Source organism: Lepidochelys olivacea (genome assembly GCF_965140295.1).
Source record: "Lepidochelys olivacea isolate rLepOli2 genome assembly, chromosome: 1".
NCBI classification, from domain to species: domain Eukaryota; kingdom Metazoa; phylum Chordata; order Testudines; family Cheloniidae; genus Lepidochelys; species Lepidochelys olivacea.
Window position 1 is genome coordinate 323,595,736 of NC_140411.1, and position 19,205 is coordinate 323,614,940.

The window sequence follows — 19,205 nt, forward strand, 5'->3', positions numbered from 1 at the left end:
TACTGCCTATTAATTTCATTTGATGACCCCTCTTCTTGTGTTATAAGAAGGAGCAAATAACACTTCCTTAATTACTTTCTCCATACCAGTCATGATTTTATAGACCTCTATCATATCCCCCCTTAGTCGTCTCTTTTCCAAGCTGAAAAGTCCCAGTCTTAATCTCTCCTCATATGGCAGCTGCTCCATACCCCTAATGATTTTTGTTCCCCTTTTCTGACCTTTACCAAGTCCAATATATTGTTTTTTTTGAGATGGGGCGACCACATCTGCATGCAGTATTCAAGATGTGGGCGGACCATGGATTTATATAGAGGCAATATGATATTTTCTGTCTTATTATCCATCTCTTTCTTAATGATTCCCAACATTCTATTAGCTTTTTGACTGCCGCTGCACACTGGGTAGATGATTTCAGAGAAATAGCCACAATTAATCCAAGATCTCTTTCTTGAGTGGTAACAGCTAATTTAGACCCCATCATTTTATATGTATAGTTGGGATTGTGTTTTCCAATGTGCATTACTTTGCATTTATCAACATTGAATTTCATGTGCCATTTTGTTGCCCAGTCACCAGGGTGGATAATAATCGATGAATTTAAAAATCGGATTTTTTTTGATAAAATGCTTTGAGGAAAAAACCTATCTAAAGGTAGTTTTAATTAAGATACATTAGACCTCAAAAATATCTCATCGTGGAATAGGGATTATAAATTCTAATTCTATGGTATGAGACAATATATTCACGTAATGTTTAAGAAAAATTTTGTAAATGAGTTACAATAGTTCATGGATTAGGGATCCAATCTTATGGGGTTCCAGGGGCTTCTGTATAGATTATTTAGGTTAATATTTCCATCTACCCAATGGTACTCAATACTCAGTCTAAAAGATACCATCGGAGATGCTTAGTTTTGCAGTTCTCAAACTATGGATGTGTGTCTCCAGAGATAACATGCTTGTTAACAGCAAAAAATGTTTTAAATAAATAAATAAATAAATAAATAGAGGTGAGAAATAACAGACCTCAACCCTATTGTCCCTCTGCAAATTTGAGTACACTGAGTCAATCCCTTACCTCTCTCTACAAGTGCAAAGTTTCAAAAAGTTCAATGAATAGAAGATTGTTGGGGGTGGAATAGGTTTGGACAAGAAGAAGTCTGGATATAAATGTGAGAAGGGAGGAACAGGCAGTAGAAACAAAGTGAAAAAACTCAAAAAAAAAAAGTCCTACAAAAAGTGGAAACTGTCAAATTACAAAGGATGAATATAAATAAATAACAGAAGTGAGCTTATGCTCAAATAAACTGGTTAGTCTCTAAGGTGCCACAAGTACTCCTTTTCTTTTTGCGAATACAGACTAACACTGTTGTTACTCTGAAACAAGTATGTAGGGACAAAGTTAGAAAATGAGGGGAGAAAGACAATAACAGAAAATGTGGAAATGGCAAAGGTGCTTAATGACTTTTTGGTTTTCACCAAGAAGGTTGGTAATGATTGGACATCTAACATAGTGAATGCCAGTGAAAATGAAGTAGGATCAGAGTCTAAAAGGGAAAGAACAAGTCAAAAATTACTTAAGTTAGATGTCTTCAAATCACCAGGACCTAATGAAATGCATCCTAGAATACTCAAGGAGCTGAAGGAGGAGATATCTGAGCCATTGGCAATTATCTTTGAAATGTCATGGAAGACGGGAGACATTCCAGAAGACTGGAAACAGGCAAATATAGTGCCCATCTATAAAAATGGAAATAAAGACAACCCGGGAAATTACAAACCAGTCAGCTTAACTTCTGTAGCTGGGAACATAATGAAGCGAATAATCAATTTGCAAACACCTAGAAGATAATAAGGTGAAAAGTAACAGTCAGCACAGATTTGTCAAGAACAAATCATGTCAAACTAATGGGATAGCTTTCTTTGACAGGGTAAAAAGCCTTGTGGATGGGGGGGGAAGCAGTATATCTTGACTTTAGTAAGGCTTTTGATACTGTCTCGCATGACCGTCTCATAAACAAACTTGGGAAATATAACCTAGATGGAGCGACTATGAGGTAGGTGCATAACTGGTTGGAAAATTGTTCCCAGACAGTAGTGATCAGCGGTTCACAATAATGCTGGAAGGGCATAACAAGTGGGGTCCCGCAGGGATCGGTTCTGGGTCCGGTTCTGTTCAATATCTTCATCAAATGATTTAGATAATGGCACAGAGAGTACACTTATAAAGTCTGCGGACGATACCAAGTTGGGAGGGGTTGCAAGTGCTTTGGAGGATAGGATTAAAATTCAAAATGATTTGGATAAACTGAAGAAATGGTCTGAAGTAAATAGGATGAAATTCAATAAGGACATATGCAAAGTACTCCACTTAGGAAGGAACAATCAGTTGCACACATACAAAATGGGAAATGACTGCCTAAGAAGGACTACTGCAGAAAGGGATCTGGGGGTCATAGTGGATTACAAGCTAAATATGAGTCAACAGTGTAACGCTGTTGCAAAAAAAGCAAACATTCTGGGATGTATTAGCAGGAGTATTGTAAGCAAGACAGGAGAAGCAATTCTTCCACTCTACTCCACACTTATTAGGTCTCAACTGGGGTAATGTGTCCAGTTCTGGGCACCACGTTTCAGGAAAGATGTGGACAAATTGGAGAAAGTGCAGAGAAGGGCAACAAAAAATGATTAAAGGTCTAGAAAACATGACCTATGAGGGAAGATTGAAAAAATTGAGTTTGTTTAGTCTGGAGAACAGAAGACTGAGAGGGGACATGGTAACAGTTTTCAAGTACATAAAAAGTTGTAACAAGGAGGAGGGAGAAAAATCGGAGGAGGGAGAAAAATCGTTCTTCTTAACCTCTGAGGATAGGACAAGAAGCAATGGGCTTACATTGCAGCAAGGGCGGTTGGACATTAGGAAAAACTTCCTAACTGTCAGAGTGGTTAAGCATTGGAATAAATTGCCTAGGGAGACTGTGGAATCTTCATCATTGGGGATTTTTAAGAGCAGGTTGGACAAACACCTGCCAGGGATGGTATAGATAATACTTAGCCCTGCCTTGAGTGCAGGGGAATGGACTAGATGACCTCTCGAGGTCCCTTCCAGTTCTATGATTCTATAATTCAGTGGTAATGTCACGGATCCAACACCTCGTCAGTTAAAATTAGGGAAGTAAAGTGAAAGTAACTTCCAGCAACACAATCAGAACTAGAGCTGAACAAGAAGCCATTTTTCCACCCCAGGAAAATTTGAGATTTTGAAATTTTTTCCCCCAATCCAAATCAAAGTGAATCTCAAAAATTTCTACCAACCAAAAATTTAAAAAAATAAAATATAATTAGTTCAGGATAAAGTGTTCTGTTTTGATTGGCGGGGGGTTAATATATACCTTAAATTTCAAAATGCATAATCATTTTGATCCAAAAACACAGAACTTTGTTTCAAAAATGTCCAAATGGAACATTTTGCCAATTCTGAAGCTTTTCAAAAAAATCTGAAATGTGAAATTCATCAAAACCAACACTTTCTTGCCAGAAGTTTTGGTTTTGATGAATCAGTATTTTTGATGAAAAACATTTTGCTGAAGGATTTCCAATGAGCTCTGGTCAGAATGCAATCTTAGAGACTGTTTATAGAATGTGGGCTGGTACTGGAAGTGGGGGAAATAATCATTTAGAAAGGAAGGGAGAAAAGATAGTGGCACAGAACATGGGCATGACAGCTTTGGAACAGCCATTTGAACTTTTAACTGTTAACTTTAGACCCTATTCTCCAAGCCCATATGGGAGACCGGCAAGCAGAATCAGGTCCTTATGCTGTAGCTACTGCTTTAGGAAGGTTCAGTTACTGTTGGCATCATTGTTAGGCTTGATAAATATGGGGGATTCTGACCAGCTAACTAGCTTTAAAGAAAATTTCAGCCAATCATGAGTGGCCTAGGCAAGTTGTCCAACATTTGTAAATGGTGTTCCATTTGGTAATATCTTTTATTGGACCAACTTCTATTGGTGAAAGAAACAAGCTTTTGAGCTTCCAGAGTGTCACAGCTAAATGCAAGGTGGAACAGATTCTTTAGCTTAAGTAGTTAAGACATATGACTACTGCCCCAATGACAACTATATGGGCGAAACCAGACAATCACTACATTCTCAAATGAACTCACACAGAAAAAATAATAAAAGACAAAAACACTATTGCTGTATGTAGTGTTGTTACAGCTGTGTTGGTCCCAGGATGTTAGAGAGACAAGGTGGGAGAGGTAAAGGATATTATCTCACCCACCTTGTCACTCTAAAAACACCATATCACCCGTGGGCGAATGCTTTTTACAGAATGATCAATCCATATCTGACCTCTCAGTCTTCAAAGGAAAACTACACAAAACCTTCAAAAGATGAGCCCAGGAGGTTAAATTCATAACTTTGTTAGATAAATAAAAATCAGAGTCTTAATAAAAAGACTGGATTTATGGTTTATTACAACTATTTGTAACCCACTAAATTCCCCTATTTTGTCCTACATGTGCATTGGTGTTAACTGGCCGCTTCACCTTGAATGGTCTCATATATATGCTAGCTATTTATGCTAAACAATCTGTTCTACCTTGCATTTAGCTGTGACACTCTGGCCTTGCCTATACTACACAATTTTGTCAACGCAAGTTACACCAACATACAGCCACCGCTAAAATTAAACTGCTGTTGCATGCCTACACCATGTTCCTTGTGTCAGTGGAGCGCATCCACAATAACAGCTCTTCCCTCGACACAGAGCAGTGCACAGTGGGTAGCTATCCCACTGTGCAGTTGGCTGCAGGGTGCTTTGGGAAGGGTTTGCAATGCTTCATGGGGGCAGGTAGTGTGCTGAGCCTGGCACTGTTTGCTTGCATCATGCTCTGAACCTTGTAATTACTGCTGTGTGTGCCCAAAAAGTAAGACATTTTAAATCACTTTTTAAAGTAGCACTTGGTAATCTGACCAAACTGACATTGCTGAGCACTAACACAAGAAGCGCAAAGAAGTGTGTACGTGTGTGGAGGGGAGAGTGTGTGACAGACAGTGTGAGAGAGAGAGAGTGTGTGTGTGTGTTGAGGGAGTGAGAGAGACTGGGGGGGAATGTGTATGTGAGAGACAGACAAGAGCGTGTGTTGGGGAAGTGTGTGTCAGCACGCTGCCTCCAAGTTCAGACATCTGCCACAAGCAACCAATCCCAAGGCAGAAGCGGATACACAGACAGCTGGTGTCCCCCATTCCCCACCCCAGCTCAGCAGAGACCAGTACACCAATAGGGGGCGGGGGACACCCTGATATCAGCCCTGCCTCCTTCTCCAGGCTCTCCTCCTGCCCCCCACAGCAGCAGCACCCCACCCTGCCTGCCTGCTGCTGCAGTCCTAGTGTCAGGGAGAGCAGAATTACTTCTTAATGTTTTGATTCTGTGATTCCTTCCAAACTCTCTCTCAGCCTCCTCTCCCCACAGACCAAAGAGATCCACTCCTTCCCCTGTAGTCCAGCCAAGAGTAAGTTTGCTGCCGGTAGCCGGCATGCTCAGCTGGGTGGTAGCTATGTAAGCTCTCGATGCTGGGGCTTTGAAAGGGCAAGGGTGCATGACTGTGTAGCTGGATGCAGGGCAGTGGATTCAAAACAGTGAGCAGAGCGGTCATGGTGGGATACTCCTGGGGGCCAGTCACGGCGATGTAACGAATGTGGCGTTTACACTAATTCTTTCATAGAATATCAGGGTTGGAAGAGACCTCAGGAGCTCATCTAGTCCAACCCCCTGCTCAAAGCAGGACCAATCCCCAATTTTTGCCCCTGATCCCTAAATGGCCCCCTAAAGGATTGAACTCACAACCCTGGGTTTAGCAGGCCAATGCTCAAACCACTGAGCTATCCCTCCCCCAAATCTAATTTTGTCAATCTAACTTTGCCCCAAAAAGCTCTGTGCTTCTGATCAAGGTGGTTTTATTTTGTCAGCAAAGCAGGAGAGTTTTGTCGGCAGGAAGAGCATTCTAGCATGTACACCTCCACTGTTTTATCAACAAAAGCTGCCTTTTGCCGACAAAACTGGGTAGTGTAGATAAGGTCTCCGAGTACCTTTCCCAGATCTGAAGGGCTCTGTTTAGTTCAAAAGCATTTCTCTTTCACCAACAGAAGTTACTCCAATAAGAGATTATTATAACTGGAAAGTCATGTAAGATGGATCCTTTTATCTCAATCACCAACTGTAATACAGTTAGTTTGGTAGATTTCAGAGTAGCAGCTGTGTTAGTCTGTATCCGCAAAAAGAAAAGGAGTACTTGTGGCACCTGAGAGACTAAAATTTATTAGAGCATAAGCTTTCATGGGCTACAGCCCACTGCATCGGATGCATAGAATGGAACATACAGTAAGAAGATAGCCACTAGGCACGGCACTTCAAAGAAATGTATGTATTCTGTGCATGAAGTTCAGTCTCCAGAGGTCAAGTACACCAGGACTTTTCAAAGGCACTATATTCATTCAATTAGAAAAAAGTGGATATGGAGATTAAAAAAAAGAAATATGTAAACACAAACTTACTTGGAGAAGAGTTCTGTGTATGCTCAAAAGCTTGTCTCTTTCACCAACAAGAGTTGGTCCAATAAAAAAAGATATTACCTCACCTAACTTATCTGGATCACATCCTAGAACCAATACCACAACAACAACACAGCAAACATTCTTGAAATAATACAGGAACTGCCTAAGATAAGAATGTATGAAAGGTTGGCAGTGTTCATCACATGCTGAGCTATGAAGTCATTGCTTCAAGATCATCCTGTGAGATTTGTATATGGAAAAACATGCTACAAGTTATTCTATGCACACTTTAGTTTCTGCCTCAGTATGGCTGAGCTAATACCTTGTGTTAAATATCAATGTTCTGCTTGAAATGACAGAGAGACCATTTTATACCTAACAAAGGGCTAGCTTAGCCTTTCCCATGGAAAAAAGCAAGTGGAGCAGGACAGAGAAGCTGGAAAACTGAAGCTGCACTCAGGGCCTAGGACCTCCTACCATCACCTAGCAGAGGTTTGAGAAGAGATCTCAGGGAAAGAAAGAAAAAGGCATGGCCTACTAATCCTACAGTCTAACAGCAAGTGACTTCCAGGCATCTCTTCCTGCTGCTCCTCCAATTACCTCTATCCTGACAGCACAATTCCAGTAGCAATCTGCTGTCTTCATCTGATTCCCCCATAACAATCCAAAAACCTTGCCGGGGGGGGGGGGGGGGAGAGCGCAAAGGGGGAATGGGACTCCACAGGAACTGGTTGCTGTGCTACCTGAGGCAACGAGCTCTACAGGATATATCTGCAAAGCCAGATAGGAACAATGCTGCAGGAGACCCCTTCCACTCCATCCCTCAAAGCCCCATCAGTCACTATGGGGTCTGATCACTGTGATGTACCTACAGGAGCCAGGGTGAAAGAAAGACAAAAGCTGTTTTCCACTTAAACAAGTGTGTCTGGATTTAAGGATATTCTTGCCAAGTTTACAACCAATGGCCAGAATCCTGAAAGGAACCAGGCTCATAGGGTCTGACAGCATGTTGCTCCTTGCTGAAGCAGGGCCTAATGTGCCCCTGTAGTAGGGCACGAGAACCTGAAAGTGAACTAGAAAGTCTAGTTTCAGAGTAGCAGCCGTGTTAGTCTGTATTCGCAAAAAGAAAAGGAGTACTTGTGGCACCTTAGAGACGAACAAATTTATCTGAGCATAAGCTTTCGTGAGCTACAGCTCACTTCATCTGATGAAGTGAGCTGTAGCGCACGAAAGCTTATGCTCAAATAAATTTGTTTGTCTCTAAGGTGCCACAAGTACTCCTTTTCTTTTCAGAAAGTCTAGTTCATCTACCCCATCCACATTAAATGTATTGCACACACTTCCCTCCCTACTCCATAACAGGCAGCATAAGGAAGTGCTGAAATGTAAATCAGATTTTTAGTTAGTATGCATAATTGCTCATGTTACTAATAACATAGTTCTAAAACACTCATTCTCATAAGTTTAAAACTGCTTTACGCTTAAAAAAGATTTCCACAGAAATGTGTTGCTGGAAGCCAGTGCACTTTCATAAGGATATCACTTTCCTGCATTTTTAGTAACTGCAGACATATACACATGGAGGTGCTCAAGAGAGTCTGGTTTGCTGTACAGATCTCTACTATTTTAAAGAGAAGAATCAGAGTATCAGGGTTGGAAGGGACCTCAGGAAGTCATCTAGTCCAACCCCCTGCTCAAAGCAGGGCCAATCTGGGCCCAACTAAATCATCCCAGCCAAGGCTTTGTCGAGCCTGACCTTAAAAACTTCTAAGAAAGGAGATTCCACCCTCTCTCTAGGTAACCCATTCCAGTGCTTCACCACCCTCCTAGTGAAAAAGTTTTTCCTAATATCCAACTAAACCTCCCCCACTGCAACTTGAGACCATTACCCTGTGTTCTATCACCTGGTATCACTGAATCTAGATCCATCCTCTTTGGAACCCCCTTTCTGGTAGTTGAAAGCAGCTATCAATTCCACCCTCTTTCTTCTCTTCTGCAAACTAAACAATCCAAGTTACCCTCAGCCCAAAACTGGACAGAGTACTCCAAGGCCTCACCAATGCCGAATAGAGGGAAATGATCACGTCCCTCGATCTGCTGGCAGTACTCCTACTTATACAGCCCAAAATGCCATTAGCCTTCTTGGCAACAAGGGCACACTGTTGACTCATATCCAGCTTCTCATCCACTGTAACCCCTTGGTGCTTTTGTGCTGCCTAGCCACTCAGTCCCTAGTCTGTAGCAGTTAATGGGATTCTTCCATCCTAAGTGCAGGACTCTGCACTTGTCCTTGTTAAACCTTGTCATAAATATAAAGGGAAGGGTAAACACCTTTAAATCCCTCCTGGCCAGAGGAAAAAACCCTTTCACCTGTAAAGGGTTAAGAAGCTAAGACAACCTCGCTGGCACCTGACCAAAATGACCAATGAAAAGACAAGATACTTTCAAAGCTGGTGGGGGGGGGCAAAGGGTTCTCTCTGTCTGTCTGTGTGTTGGTTTTTGCTGGGACCAGAGCAGGAACACAGGTCAGAACTCCTGTAAAGGGTTAATAAGCAATCTAGTTAGATATGCATTAGATTCTGTTTTGTTTAAATGGCTGATAAAATAAGTTGTGCTGAATGGAATGTATCCCGTTTGTGTGTCTTTTTGTAACTTAAGGTTTAGCCTAGAGGGATTCTCTATGTTTTGAATCTGATTATCCTGTAAGGTATTTACCATCCTGATTTTACAGAGGTGATTCTTTTACGTTTTCTTTAATTAAAATTCTTTTAAGAACCTGATTCTTTTTCCTTGTTCTTAAGATCCAAGGGTTCGGGTCTGTGTTCACCTATGCAAATTGGTGAGGATTATCATCAAGCCTTCCCCAGGAAAGGGGGTGTAAGGCTTGGGGGGATTTGGGGGGGGAAAGACGTTTCTAAGTGGGCTCTTTCCCTGTTATATTTGTTAGACGCTTGGTGGTGGCAGCAATAAAAAGTCCAGGGACAAAAGGTAAAATAGTTTGTACCTTGGGAAAATTTTAACCTAAGCTGGTAAAAATAAGCTTAGGGGGTTTTTCATGCAGGTCCCCACATCTGTACCCTAGAGTTCAGAGTGGGGAAGGAAGCTTGACAAACCTCATCAGATTTCTTTTGGCCCAATCCTCTAATTTGTCTAGGTCCCTCTGTATACTATCCCTACCCTCCAGCATATCTACCACTCCTCCCAGTTTGTCAAACAAGTATTTAACATCCATAGATAAAAGCTCTAAGGCAGAAGTTTGCAGCAGCTCTAGAATATCTGACATTCTAAAGTACTGTAACTAGAATCTTTAGTTTAATAAACGTGCCCACCTCCCTCCCCTACCCCGACATGAAAGCTAAGGTCTAATGCAATCAATCTTTCCCATCCTTCCCCCTCACTGCCCCCCCCGCCGCAGCACACACATGCTTAAAACTCAAGTTTACTCAATCTAAAATGCATTAGTATAGAAGAGTTTACAGCTTCAGTAATTGAATTAACTCTTGATAACACTTCACAAAAATTTTTAGAGAAATCATTTACTCCTTACCTACAAATAGACTCAAAAAAGGCTGGAGAGAGGAATCTACCGATATATTTGTGGGCATACCCACCAGAAGACCCTTTCCTCAATAAATTTACTGGCATACAGCTTCGCCTGTATAACACCAGACATTTGTCTATCAATGGAACTCAGATGAGCCTCTACCCTTCAATCCATCCTCCTCCCTTCACTGTCTGTTTGAAAGAAGGAAATCCTAGACACAATTATTTGCTGCTATCATTCCTTCATTCTTCCTCTGCTTCCTGCTCCACATTGTCAGTCATTTTTCGATACACCTTACTGCTAAGATCAATGCATTTCAGATAATACATTGCTGATATTGCATTTAAGCATGCTTATTCAAACTGAAGATAGACATTCAATCTCTACCTAGTGAAGTAACTAGACAATGCCTTGCAGTAGGTCTTACTCCACTAGGTCTTTATTTTCAAATGAAAATTTAGTCAGTTTGCATGAAATGACCAGATTAGGCTCTTTATACAAGATAATGATACTGCCAAGAATGACCTTGAGCGGATCACTGCGGACTATGTGGCTCTAGGAAGAAGGATAAAGGAGTTGGAGGCGCAAGTGGTGTTCTTGTCCATCCTCCCCGTGGAAGGAAAAGGCCTAGGTAGGGAGCGTCGAATCGTGGAAGTCAACGAATGGCTACGCAGGTGGTGTCGGAGAGAAGGCTTTGGTTTCTTTGACCATGGGATGGTGTTCCATGAAGGAGGAGTGCTGGGCAGAGACGGGCTCCATCTTACGAAGAGAGGGAAGAGCATCTTTGCCAGCAGGCTGGCTAACCTAGTGAGGAGGGCTTTAAACTAGGTTCACCGGGGGAAGGAGACCAAAGCCCTGAGGTAAGTGGGAAAGCGGGATACCGGGAGGAAGCACAGGCAGGAATGTCTGTGAGGGGAGGGCTCCTGCCTCATACTGGGAATGAGGGGCGATCAACAGGTTATCTCAAGTGCTTATATACAAATGCACAAAGCCTTGGAAACAAGCAGGGAGAACTGGAGGTGCTGGTGATGTCAAGGAACTATGACGTGATCGGAATAACAGAGACTTGGTGGGATAACTCACATGACTGGAGTACTGTCATGGATGGTTATAAACTGTTCAGGAAGGACAGGCAGGGCAGAAAAGGTGGGGGAGTAGCACTGTATGTAAGGGAGCAGTATGACTGCTCAGAGCTCCGGTACGAAACTGCAGAAAAACCTGAGTGTCTCTGGATTAAGTTTAGAAGTGTGTGCAACAAGAGTGATGTAGTGGTGGGAGTCTGCTATAGACCACCGGACCAGGGGGATGAGGTAGATGAGGCTTTCTTCCGGCAGCTCACGGAAGCTACTAGATCGCATGCCCTGATTCTCATGGGTGACTTTAATTTTCCCGATATCTGCTGGGAGAGCAATACAGCGGTGCATAGACAATCCAGGAAGTTTTTGGAAAGCGTAGGGGACAATTTCCTGGCGCAAGTGCTAGAGGAGCCAACTGGGGGGGGGGGGGCGCTTTTCTTGACCTGCTGCTCACAAACCGGGTAGAATTAGTGGGGGAAGCAAAAGTGGATGGGAATCTGGGAGGCAGTGACCATGAGTTGGTTGAGTTCAGGATCCTGACGCAGGGAAGAAAGGTAAGCAGCAGGATACGGACCCTGGACTTCAGGAAAGCAGACTTCGACTCCCTCAGGGAACGGATGGCCAGGATCCCCTGGGGGACTAACTTGAAGGGGAAAGGAGTCCAGGAGAGCTGGCTGTATTTCAAGGAATCCCTGTTGAGGTTACAGGGACAAACCATCCCAATGAGTCGAAAGAATAGTAAATATGGCAGGCGACCAGCTTGGCTTAATGGCGAAATCCTAGCGGATCTTAAACACAAAAAAGAAGCTTACAAGAAGTGGAAGGTTGGACATATGACCAGGGAAGAGTATAAAAATATTGCTCGGGCATGTAGGAATGTTATCAGGAGGGCCAAATCACACCTGGAGCTGCAGCTAGCCAGAGATGTCAAGAGTAACAAGAAGGGTTTCTTCAGGTATGTTGGCAACAAGAAGAAAGCCAAGGAATGTGTGGGCCCCTTACTGAATGAGGGAGGCAACCTAGTGACAGAGGATGTGGAAAAAGCTAATGTACTCAATGCTTTTTTTGCCTCTGTTTTCACCAACAAGGTCAGCTCCCAGACTGCTGCGCTGGGCATCACAAAATGGGGAAGAGATGGCCAGCCCTCTGTGGAGATAGAGGTGGTTAGGGACTATTTAGAAAACCTGGACGTGCACAAATCCATGGGGCCGGACGAGTTGCATCCGAGAGTGCTGAAGGAATTGGCGGCTGTGATTGCAGAGCCATTGGCGATTATCTTTGAAAACTCGTGGCGAACCGGGGAAGTCCCGGATGACTGGAAAAAGGCTAATGTAGTGCCAATCTTTAAAAAAGGGAAGAAGGAGGATCCTGGGAACTACAGGCCAGTCAGCCTCACTTCAGTCCCTGGAAAAATCATGGAGCAGGTCCTCAAAGAATCAATCCTGAAGCACTTGCATGAGAGGAAAGTGATCAGGAACAGCCAGCATGGATTCACCAAGGGAAGGTCGTGCCTGACTAATTTAATCGCCTTTTATGATGAGATTACTGGTTCTGTGGATGAGGGGAAAGCAGTGGATGTATTGTTTCTTGACTTTAGCAAAGCTTCTGACACCGTCTCCCACAGTATTCTTGTCAGCAAGTTAAGGAAGTATGGGCTGGATAAATGCACTACAAGGTGGGTAGAAAGCTGGCTAGATTGTCAGGCTCAACGGGTAGTGATCAATGGCTCCATATCTAGTTGGCAGCCGGTATCAAGTGGAGTGCCCCAAGGGTCGGTCCCGGGGCCGGTTTTGTTCAATATCTTCATAAATGATCTGGAGGATGGTGTGGATTGCACTCTCAGCAAATTTGCGGATGATACTAAACTGGGAGGAGTGGTAGATACGCTGGAGGGGAGGGATAGGATACAGAAAGACCTAGACAAATTGGAGGATTGGGCCAAAAGAAATCTGATGAGGTTCAATAACGATAAGTGCAGGGTCCTGCACTTAGGACGGAAGAACCCAATGCACAGCTACAGACTAGGGACCGAATGGCTAGGCAGCAGTTCTGCGGAAAAGGACCTAGGGGTGACAGTGGACAAGAAGCTGGATATGAGTCAGCAGTGTGCCCTTGTTGCCAAGAAGGCCAATGGCATTTTGGGATGTATAAGTAGGGGCATAGCGAGCAGATCGAGGGACGTGATCGTTCCCCTCTATTCGACATTGGTGAGGCCTCATCAGGAGTACTGTGTCCAGTTTTGGGCCCCACACTTCAAGAAGGATGTGGATAAATTGGAGAGAGTCCAGCGAAGGGCAACAAAAATGATTAGGGGACTGGAACACATGAGTTATGAGGAGAGGCTGAGGGAGCTGGGATTGTTTAGCCTGCAGAAGAGAAGAATGAGGGGGGATTTGATAGCTGCTTTCAACTACCTGAAAGGGGGTTCCAAAGAGGATGGCTCTAGACCGTTCTCAATGGTAGCAGATGACAGAACGAGGAGTAATGGTCTCAAGTTGCAGTGGGGGAGGTTTAGATTGGATATTAGGAAAAACTTTTTCACTAAGAGGGTGGTGAAACACTGGAATGAGTTACCTAGGGAGGTGGTAGAATCTCCTTCCTTAGAGGTTTTTAATGTCAGGCTTGACAAAGCCCTGGCTGGGATGATTTAACTGGGAATTGGTCCTGCTTTGAGCAGGGGGTTGGACTAGATGACCTTCTGGGGTCCCTTCCAACCCTAATATTCTATGATTCTATGACACTGGTGATATATGCAGGGCAGTAGTGTGCAGGTCACTCCTGTCCTTCACTTCTTCTTCAGGAGAGACCCTACCAGCCACCCCAAAGAATGCATTACAGTGCTCAAGAACCAGCTTCCACTTGCAGATCAGAGAAAAGTCTCAGGATCAGAAAAGGGGCAGGTCTGCCAGGGTCACTTTACCATCAACCCCAACCCTCACTACAAAAATGAATGCATCCTGCAGGAGAGGTTGTTATGTAAGAGTATCCCTATGTGCTTAAGGAGCATCTGAAGTATCTTCATCTTCCCCAGTGTCTGATCTTTATGGAGATTATTAGTGTCCTGCATAGTGTCCTTCATAGCTACTGAAATACCAAGGGAAACAAAAATAAACTAGTTCATTAGTTTTTTCTTTTTTTGTAAACCTTGATTTACCTAACTCTTTGAAAGGAATCTAAAGCCAAATACTCTCCAACATGAGAAGGGCCAGGGATAATTTTCATAACAACTTGCATCGGGAAGAGCGCGACAACCTTCCAAAGCAATATGAAAAGAAAGCATAAAAAAGCAACAACCAGGCCAAAAAAGTAGATGGAGAGAATCACTGTTTTAGTGAGAAACATAAACCCAAAGAGGATAGATGTCAGAGGTCACAGAGCAAGTAAGTGGCACAAAAACAACCCCCAAGGTTCCCATTTCTAACCACACTGCAAATAAACTGACCAGACACCTTCCTGCTCTCACGTGAGACAGGCAACAGCATACATACTTACACAGTGCTGCTTTCACCAGCAGATACACCACCCCATCACCCTCACAAAAAAGGATTCTGCTTCCATGCAGTAAGACACAAAACACCCACCAATACTCAGGATGCTGATGTCACACCCAGCAGTGAACCAACAATCCCCCTACACATAACCCCCAGTAGTGAACAATCCCCTCCCATACATAGCCCCAATAGTGAAACATACACGAATCCACACAACACACTACTGCATGCAAATTGTGAAGCTCAACATAGCCGTTCCCTCCCCTGCTCACATCCAAGAGGACACAACAACCCCACACAATATACTTAACCCTTCACATCCTGAAAGCACTACACAAATGGCATTGGCATCTACACAGGGCGCTGTTCCCACAGGCCAAGGCAAGGGAGGGGCGAGGGGGTCACACAGAAAGGAGTCAGCCTCTTCCACAAGGTCTCTCTGGGGCTGAGCAGCTGCTCCTCCCGCCCCAGATGCCAGACAAAGGGCCGCAGAGAGACAATGGCCCCACGGATGGGAAGGCAGCAGCTCTCTGCCCCCTTGGGCTGGATCTGGGGGGCGGGGAGGGGGTGTCTCCTTGTCCCCAGGAGAGAGCAGTGAACTCGCAGCACCGGGGAGGAAGGGGGAGCTCCTGGGATCTGGAGGAACGGGGGCGTTTCCCTCACGGCGAGGAGAGAGGGTCTCCGCCTTCCCGCCCCGGGGCGCTGCGGACTCACCCTGCCCGGCACTCGGGGCACACTCTCATTCACGCGGACGGCGCGGCTCCGTCCGGCTCCCCGCCGAGCCCAGGGGCCGCCCGGCGCGGAGAGACCCCGCCGCTGGTGCTGCTAGGCCGGGCGGGCCGCTCAGCCCCTGCGCCCAACCGCTGGCAGGGAGACGCGCGCTGCCCGTCGTCTGCCTCCGTCCTCAGGCCGCCGGGCCCGCGCCGCCGCCGCCGCCGCCGCCAGCCCGCCCCGCCCCGCCCCGCCCTGCGCAGCCGCGCCCCGCCCCCTCGCGTCAGCGCTCCGAGGGGTGGTGCTGTGGGGGCGCGGCCGGCTCCGTGACCCGCGGACCCCCCGCGGCCCGCCCGCCTTGTACTAGGGGGTGGAGGCCGGTCTGGGCGCCGCCGGTCGGCGGAGGCTCCTGGGAGGGGGCTGGCTGGGGGGGGTCCAGGCAGCTTTTAGTCCTTCCGGGCTGTTGAGAGAGGCCTGTCGCCGGTGCACCTGCTGCCGCGCGGAGCCTGCGCCCGGGGAGCGCCTGCGAGGGAGTCTAGCCGGGCGGGCTGGGCTGGGCTGCGTCTGCTCGGTGCCTAGGCACGGGCTTCCCTCCAGCCGCTCTGCGCCGCGGCCCCCTCTCACGAGCCCTTTGTATTGTGGTGGCGCCCCGAAAGCCGCCAGCAAAGTGCGGGCCCCGTTGTGCTCGGGGCTCTACCAACACGCAGGGCGGCTGTCCTGGGGGGACCCTCCCACCCCCCAGAGTCGTGCTTCGCTTCGCTTCGCGCGCGTGAATAGCTCCCTTGTAATCAGCGGGACTGCTCCCAGCCTGAACGTTAAGCACACACTCTGTGCAAGGTTGGAGTTCCCTGCCCCCAGGGCCTCACTGTCTAAGGCTATGATCCTGCAAACATGGATCAGGTGAGTAGTCCCATTGGTAGCAATGGTGCTATTCCTGTTAGCGAAGTTACTCCCGTGCGTAAATGTTTGGAGGATTAGGCTCTCAGACGACCAGGACATAAAGAGGGTGGGAGGAAAATCATTCAAATATACACATTTTATATCTACATTATAGATATATATGTACTGTAGTTATTTACATACCTTTCTTATACATTATATATAACTTACACACTTTATATCTATATATATACAGTTTATGTATTGTAGTTATTCAGTAAACATTACATACCTTTCTTATACATTATATTTTATCATGCATTATTTGCTGGATATTGTGCTGTATATTATCTTTTTTGTACACTGCAAGAATATAGACCGTTATACTACTTAAGGCCCTCTTATACCACATTCCTTGTACATCAAAAGCTTCTTTTGACTTTGGATACACAAGGAATACATAATTGGGCACTTGTGCAATTTAAACCATATGTCATACACTGTTTGTGATGCATTAATATACCTCATTCTTTGTCTCTAGTAGAATGGAGACAGGATTTAGCTTCTTATGTGTTGTATCCTTCAGACTCCTGCAGGGAATGAGCTTAACTTTTTTATATTTTTGCAATCTCCTTTGAGGGTGGTAGCGGTTGTTGTTGGATGTTTTGGTTGGGTTTTTTTTGTTCACTTGGTGATGATTCATTGCATGTTCCTTGTCCTCCAACATTGTTGTGTTTCATGTCATCTTGTGCCCTTTTGCTCACATGATGCTTTTGACGCTAGCTTTTTATTTTTACACTATCAAGAATTTATGAATCAAAAGGTGGGGGAGTCAATCTGTGCAGTGGCTGAGTCAGCTGATGGAAAATCAAACCAAGGAGGGAGTTTGTGCAATTGCATATGCAATTGCATATCACATTTACAAATGTGGTTTCATTCAGCCTCATATGCTGCTTCTGTTCCTACTAATAAAATTCTGGTTTCTCAAACTGGTCTACACTGGGAACCTTGTTTGGTCTTCCTGGGGTTTTACTCCATTTCCTCAGTATCAGTTTTATTACAGCCTGTTCTTTTCCTGGTTTTTTTTAAATATTTCACAGAATGCATGCTAATTACAGTAAGAATTTCTTAACATGAATGTACGTCCTACACCCTTCTTTGTTCATAGTATTTGACGTGCAAGGAAATGACGGTTTATTTACCCAGTAGCAATTTAATTTTTCCTTACATGCTAGTAAGTTTTTCTAGTTATTTAACTTTTCTCTAAATTCCATCCTTCTTTGTTTCTTAATCCTCTCCTGAACTATACTGCAATGGTGATGTGGTAATTTTGGAGGAACAGGAACTCTAAACTCAGATGTTGAAATATTTTAATAGAGCCCAGGAACATAAGGGGACATGGGGACAAAGGCTGCTTTAGCCATAATGAGGTCCAGGAGCACATTCCTGACATGTAGGTGTAGCCATATATTGGCACTGCTTTGGACTGTAACAGGAAAGCATGTTGAAACCAATAAAACAGGGACATTAATCATTCTTCTTCCCTTGGTCTCTTCTTTTATGTCCTACTTGAGATCAGGAGATTATTCTCCATCTCTTTTTTAATCTCCTGCACTTCCTGTTGCCGGAATCGTCCCTCCTTGAAGCAGCAGTACCTCCTCTCTGTGACTGTCAAAAGTGGTGTTCTAGCAGGATATGTTTTCTCCAGCCCATTCTCTCCTCCGTTTCCTCAGCTTCTTGTTTTTCTTTCTTTCTTCTCCCATCTCCTCTCTCCTGCTTCTCATCCACTGTTTCTCTCTTCTTCCATCCCGCCTAATTGTAGGTCTGTTACTTCAAACTCCTCCCTTCTCTCCACTTGTGCCCTCTCATGCCTGCTCCCTCATTCTCTAGCCCCCTTACTGTGTCCTCCCCTTCCTTCTTTTCTCCCTCTATCCCTCTCTGCTTTTACATTTGCTCTCTGTCCTCATTCATCCCACTTCACATGCCACAGTTTTTCTCTTTTTGCTCCTTAATTCCATGCCAGTTTGCTACTCTGTCCCTCTCATTCTGTTCATCCCTTGCTTTCTTGCCCTTCTTCACCCCACTCCACCCTTTCTCCAGGTTTACACACCCATGTTAATCCAGTCCAGATCTTCCATTTCCCAGCTGTCACATGGGTGCTGACTCACTCTGCTAATCCAGTCCTATTGCATCTCCTGATCTGCACTTTGTCATATTCTCAAGTACTCTGCTCCCTGCCCTGTCAGAAACATATGTACAGATAAGTAACAGGTAGAGGGAGGAATAGGGAGCACTGACTGGACTGAATGTTCTGGAGGATTCAGGCATGGACTTCTGAAAGTAGTGTGTTGAGCCTACAGTGTCAATGTAGGGAAGCAAGAGGACTATCCTGCACCCCTCAAAAGAGCTAGAGGATTACTCTGGACCCGCCACACCCATGATTATGAGCACTGTCTTACAACTTCTGGGTTGTTTTTTTTTTTTTGTCTCTGGTTTCTTTTGGGTTGAATTCTTTAACCCTTCAGATGAACAGGATACTGTCAACTTAAAAAAAACAAAGTCACACTCCTGTCTGAATTTTTCCACTGAATGGATCCGATGAAGTGAGCTGTAGCTCACGAAAGCTTATGCTCAAATAAATGTGTTAGTCTCTAAGGTGCCACAAGTACTCCTTTTTGTGAATACTTTTAGTTACTGTTGTTACAAGTAAGAGTGTGGAAATATGTTTCTCTTGCCCCCTGTCTCCAGTTTGCTTCTTTTGTACAATGGGCAGCATGTTTTGTATAGTCATTGTCAGTGTATTCCCTCTTCAGTCAATTAGGCTCAGATCCTGTAAAGAACTTGGTGTGGGTGCAAGATCTGCCTCTGTGGAGGTAATTGCAGGACTGGGACCTTAGCTAGTCAATTTCCCTGGTTTTCATACAGCTGCTGGTGAGAAAAA

At 44.8% G+C, this 19,205-nt stretch overlaps 1 protein-coding gene across 2 annotated transcripts in view; it reads right to left on the reverse strand.

Moving 5' to 3' along the window:
• The window catches only part of GRAMD4 (GRAM domain containing 4), a 148,953-nt gene extending 133,363 nt beyond the window's left edge, over positions 1-15,590 (reverse strand). For both annotated transcript variants that reach the window (XM_084617398.1, XM_084617397.1), the window contains exon 1: positions 15,389-15,590. In XM_084617398.1, the coding sequence (XP_084473524.1) occupies positions 15,389-15,417 (29 nt within the window). In that variant the 5' untranslated portion in view covers positions 15,418-15,590. The remainder of the gene's footprint in view (positions 1-15,388) is intronic.
• Between the last annotated feature and the right edge of the window lie 3,615 nt (positions 15,591-19,205).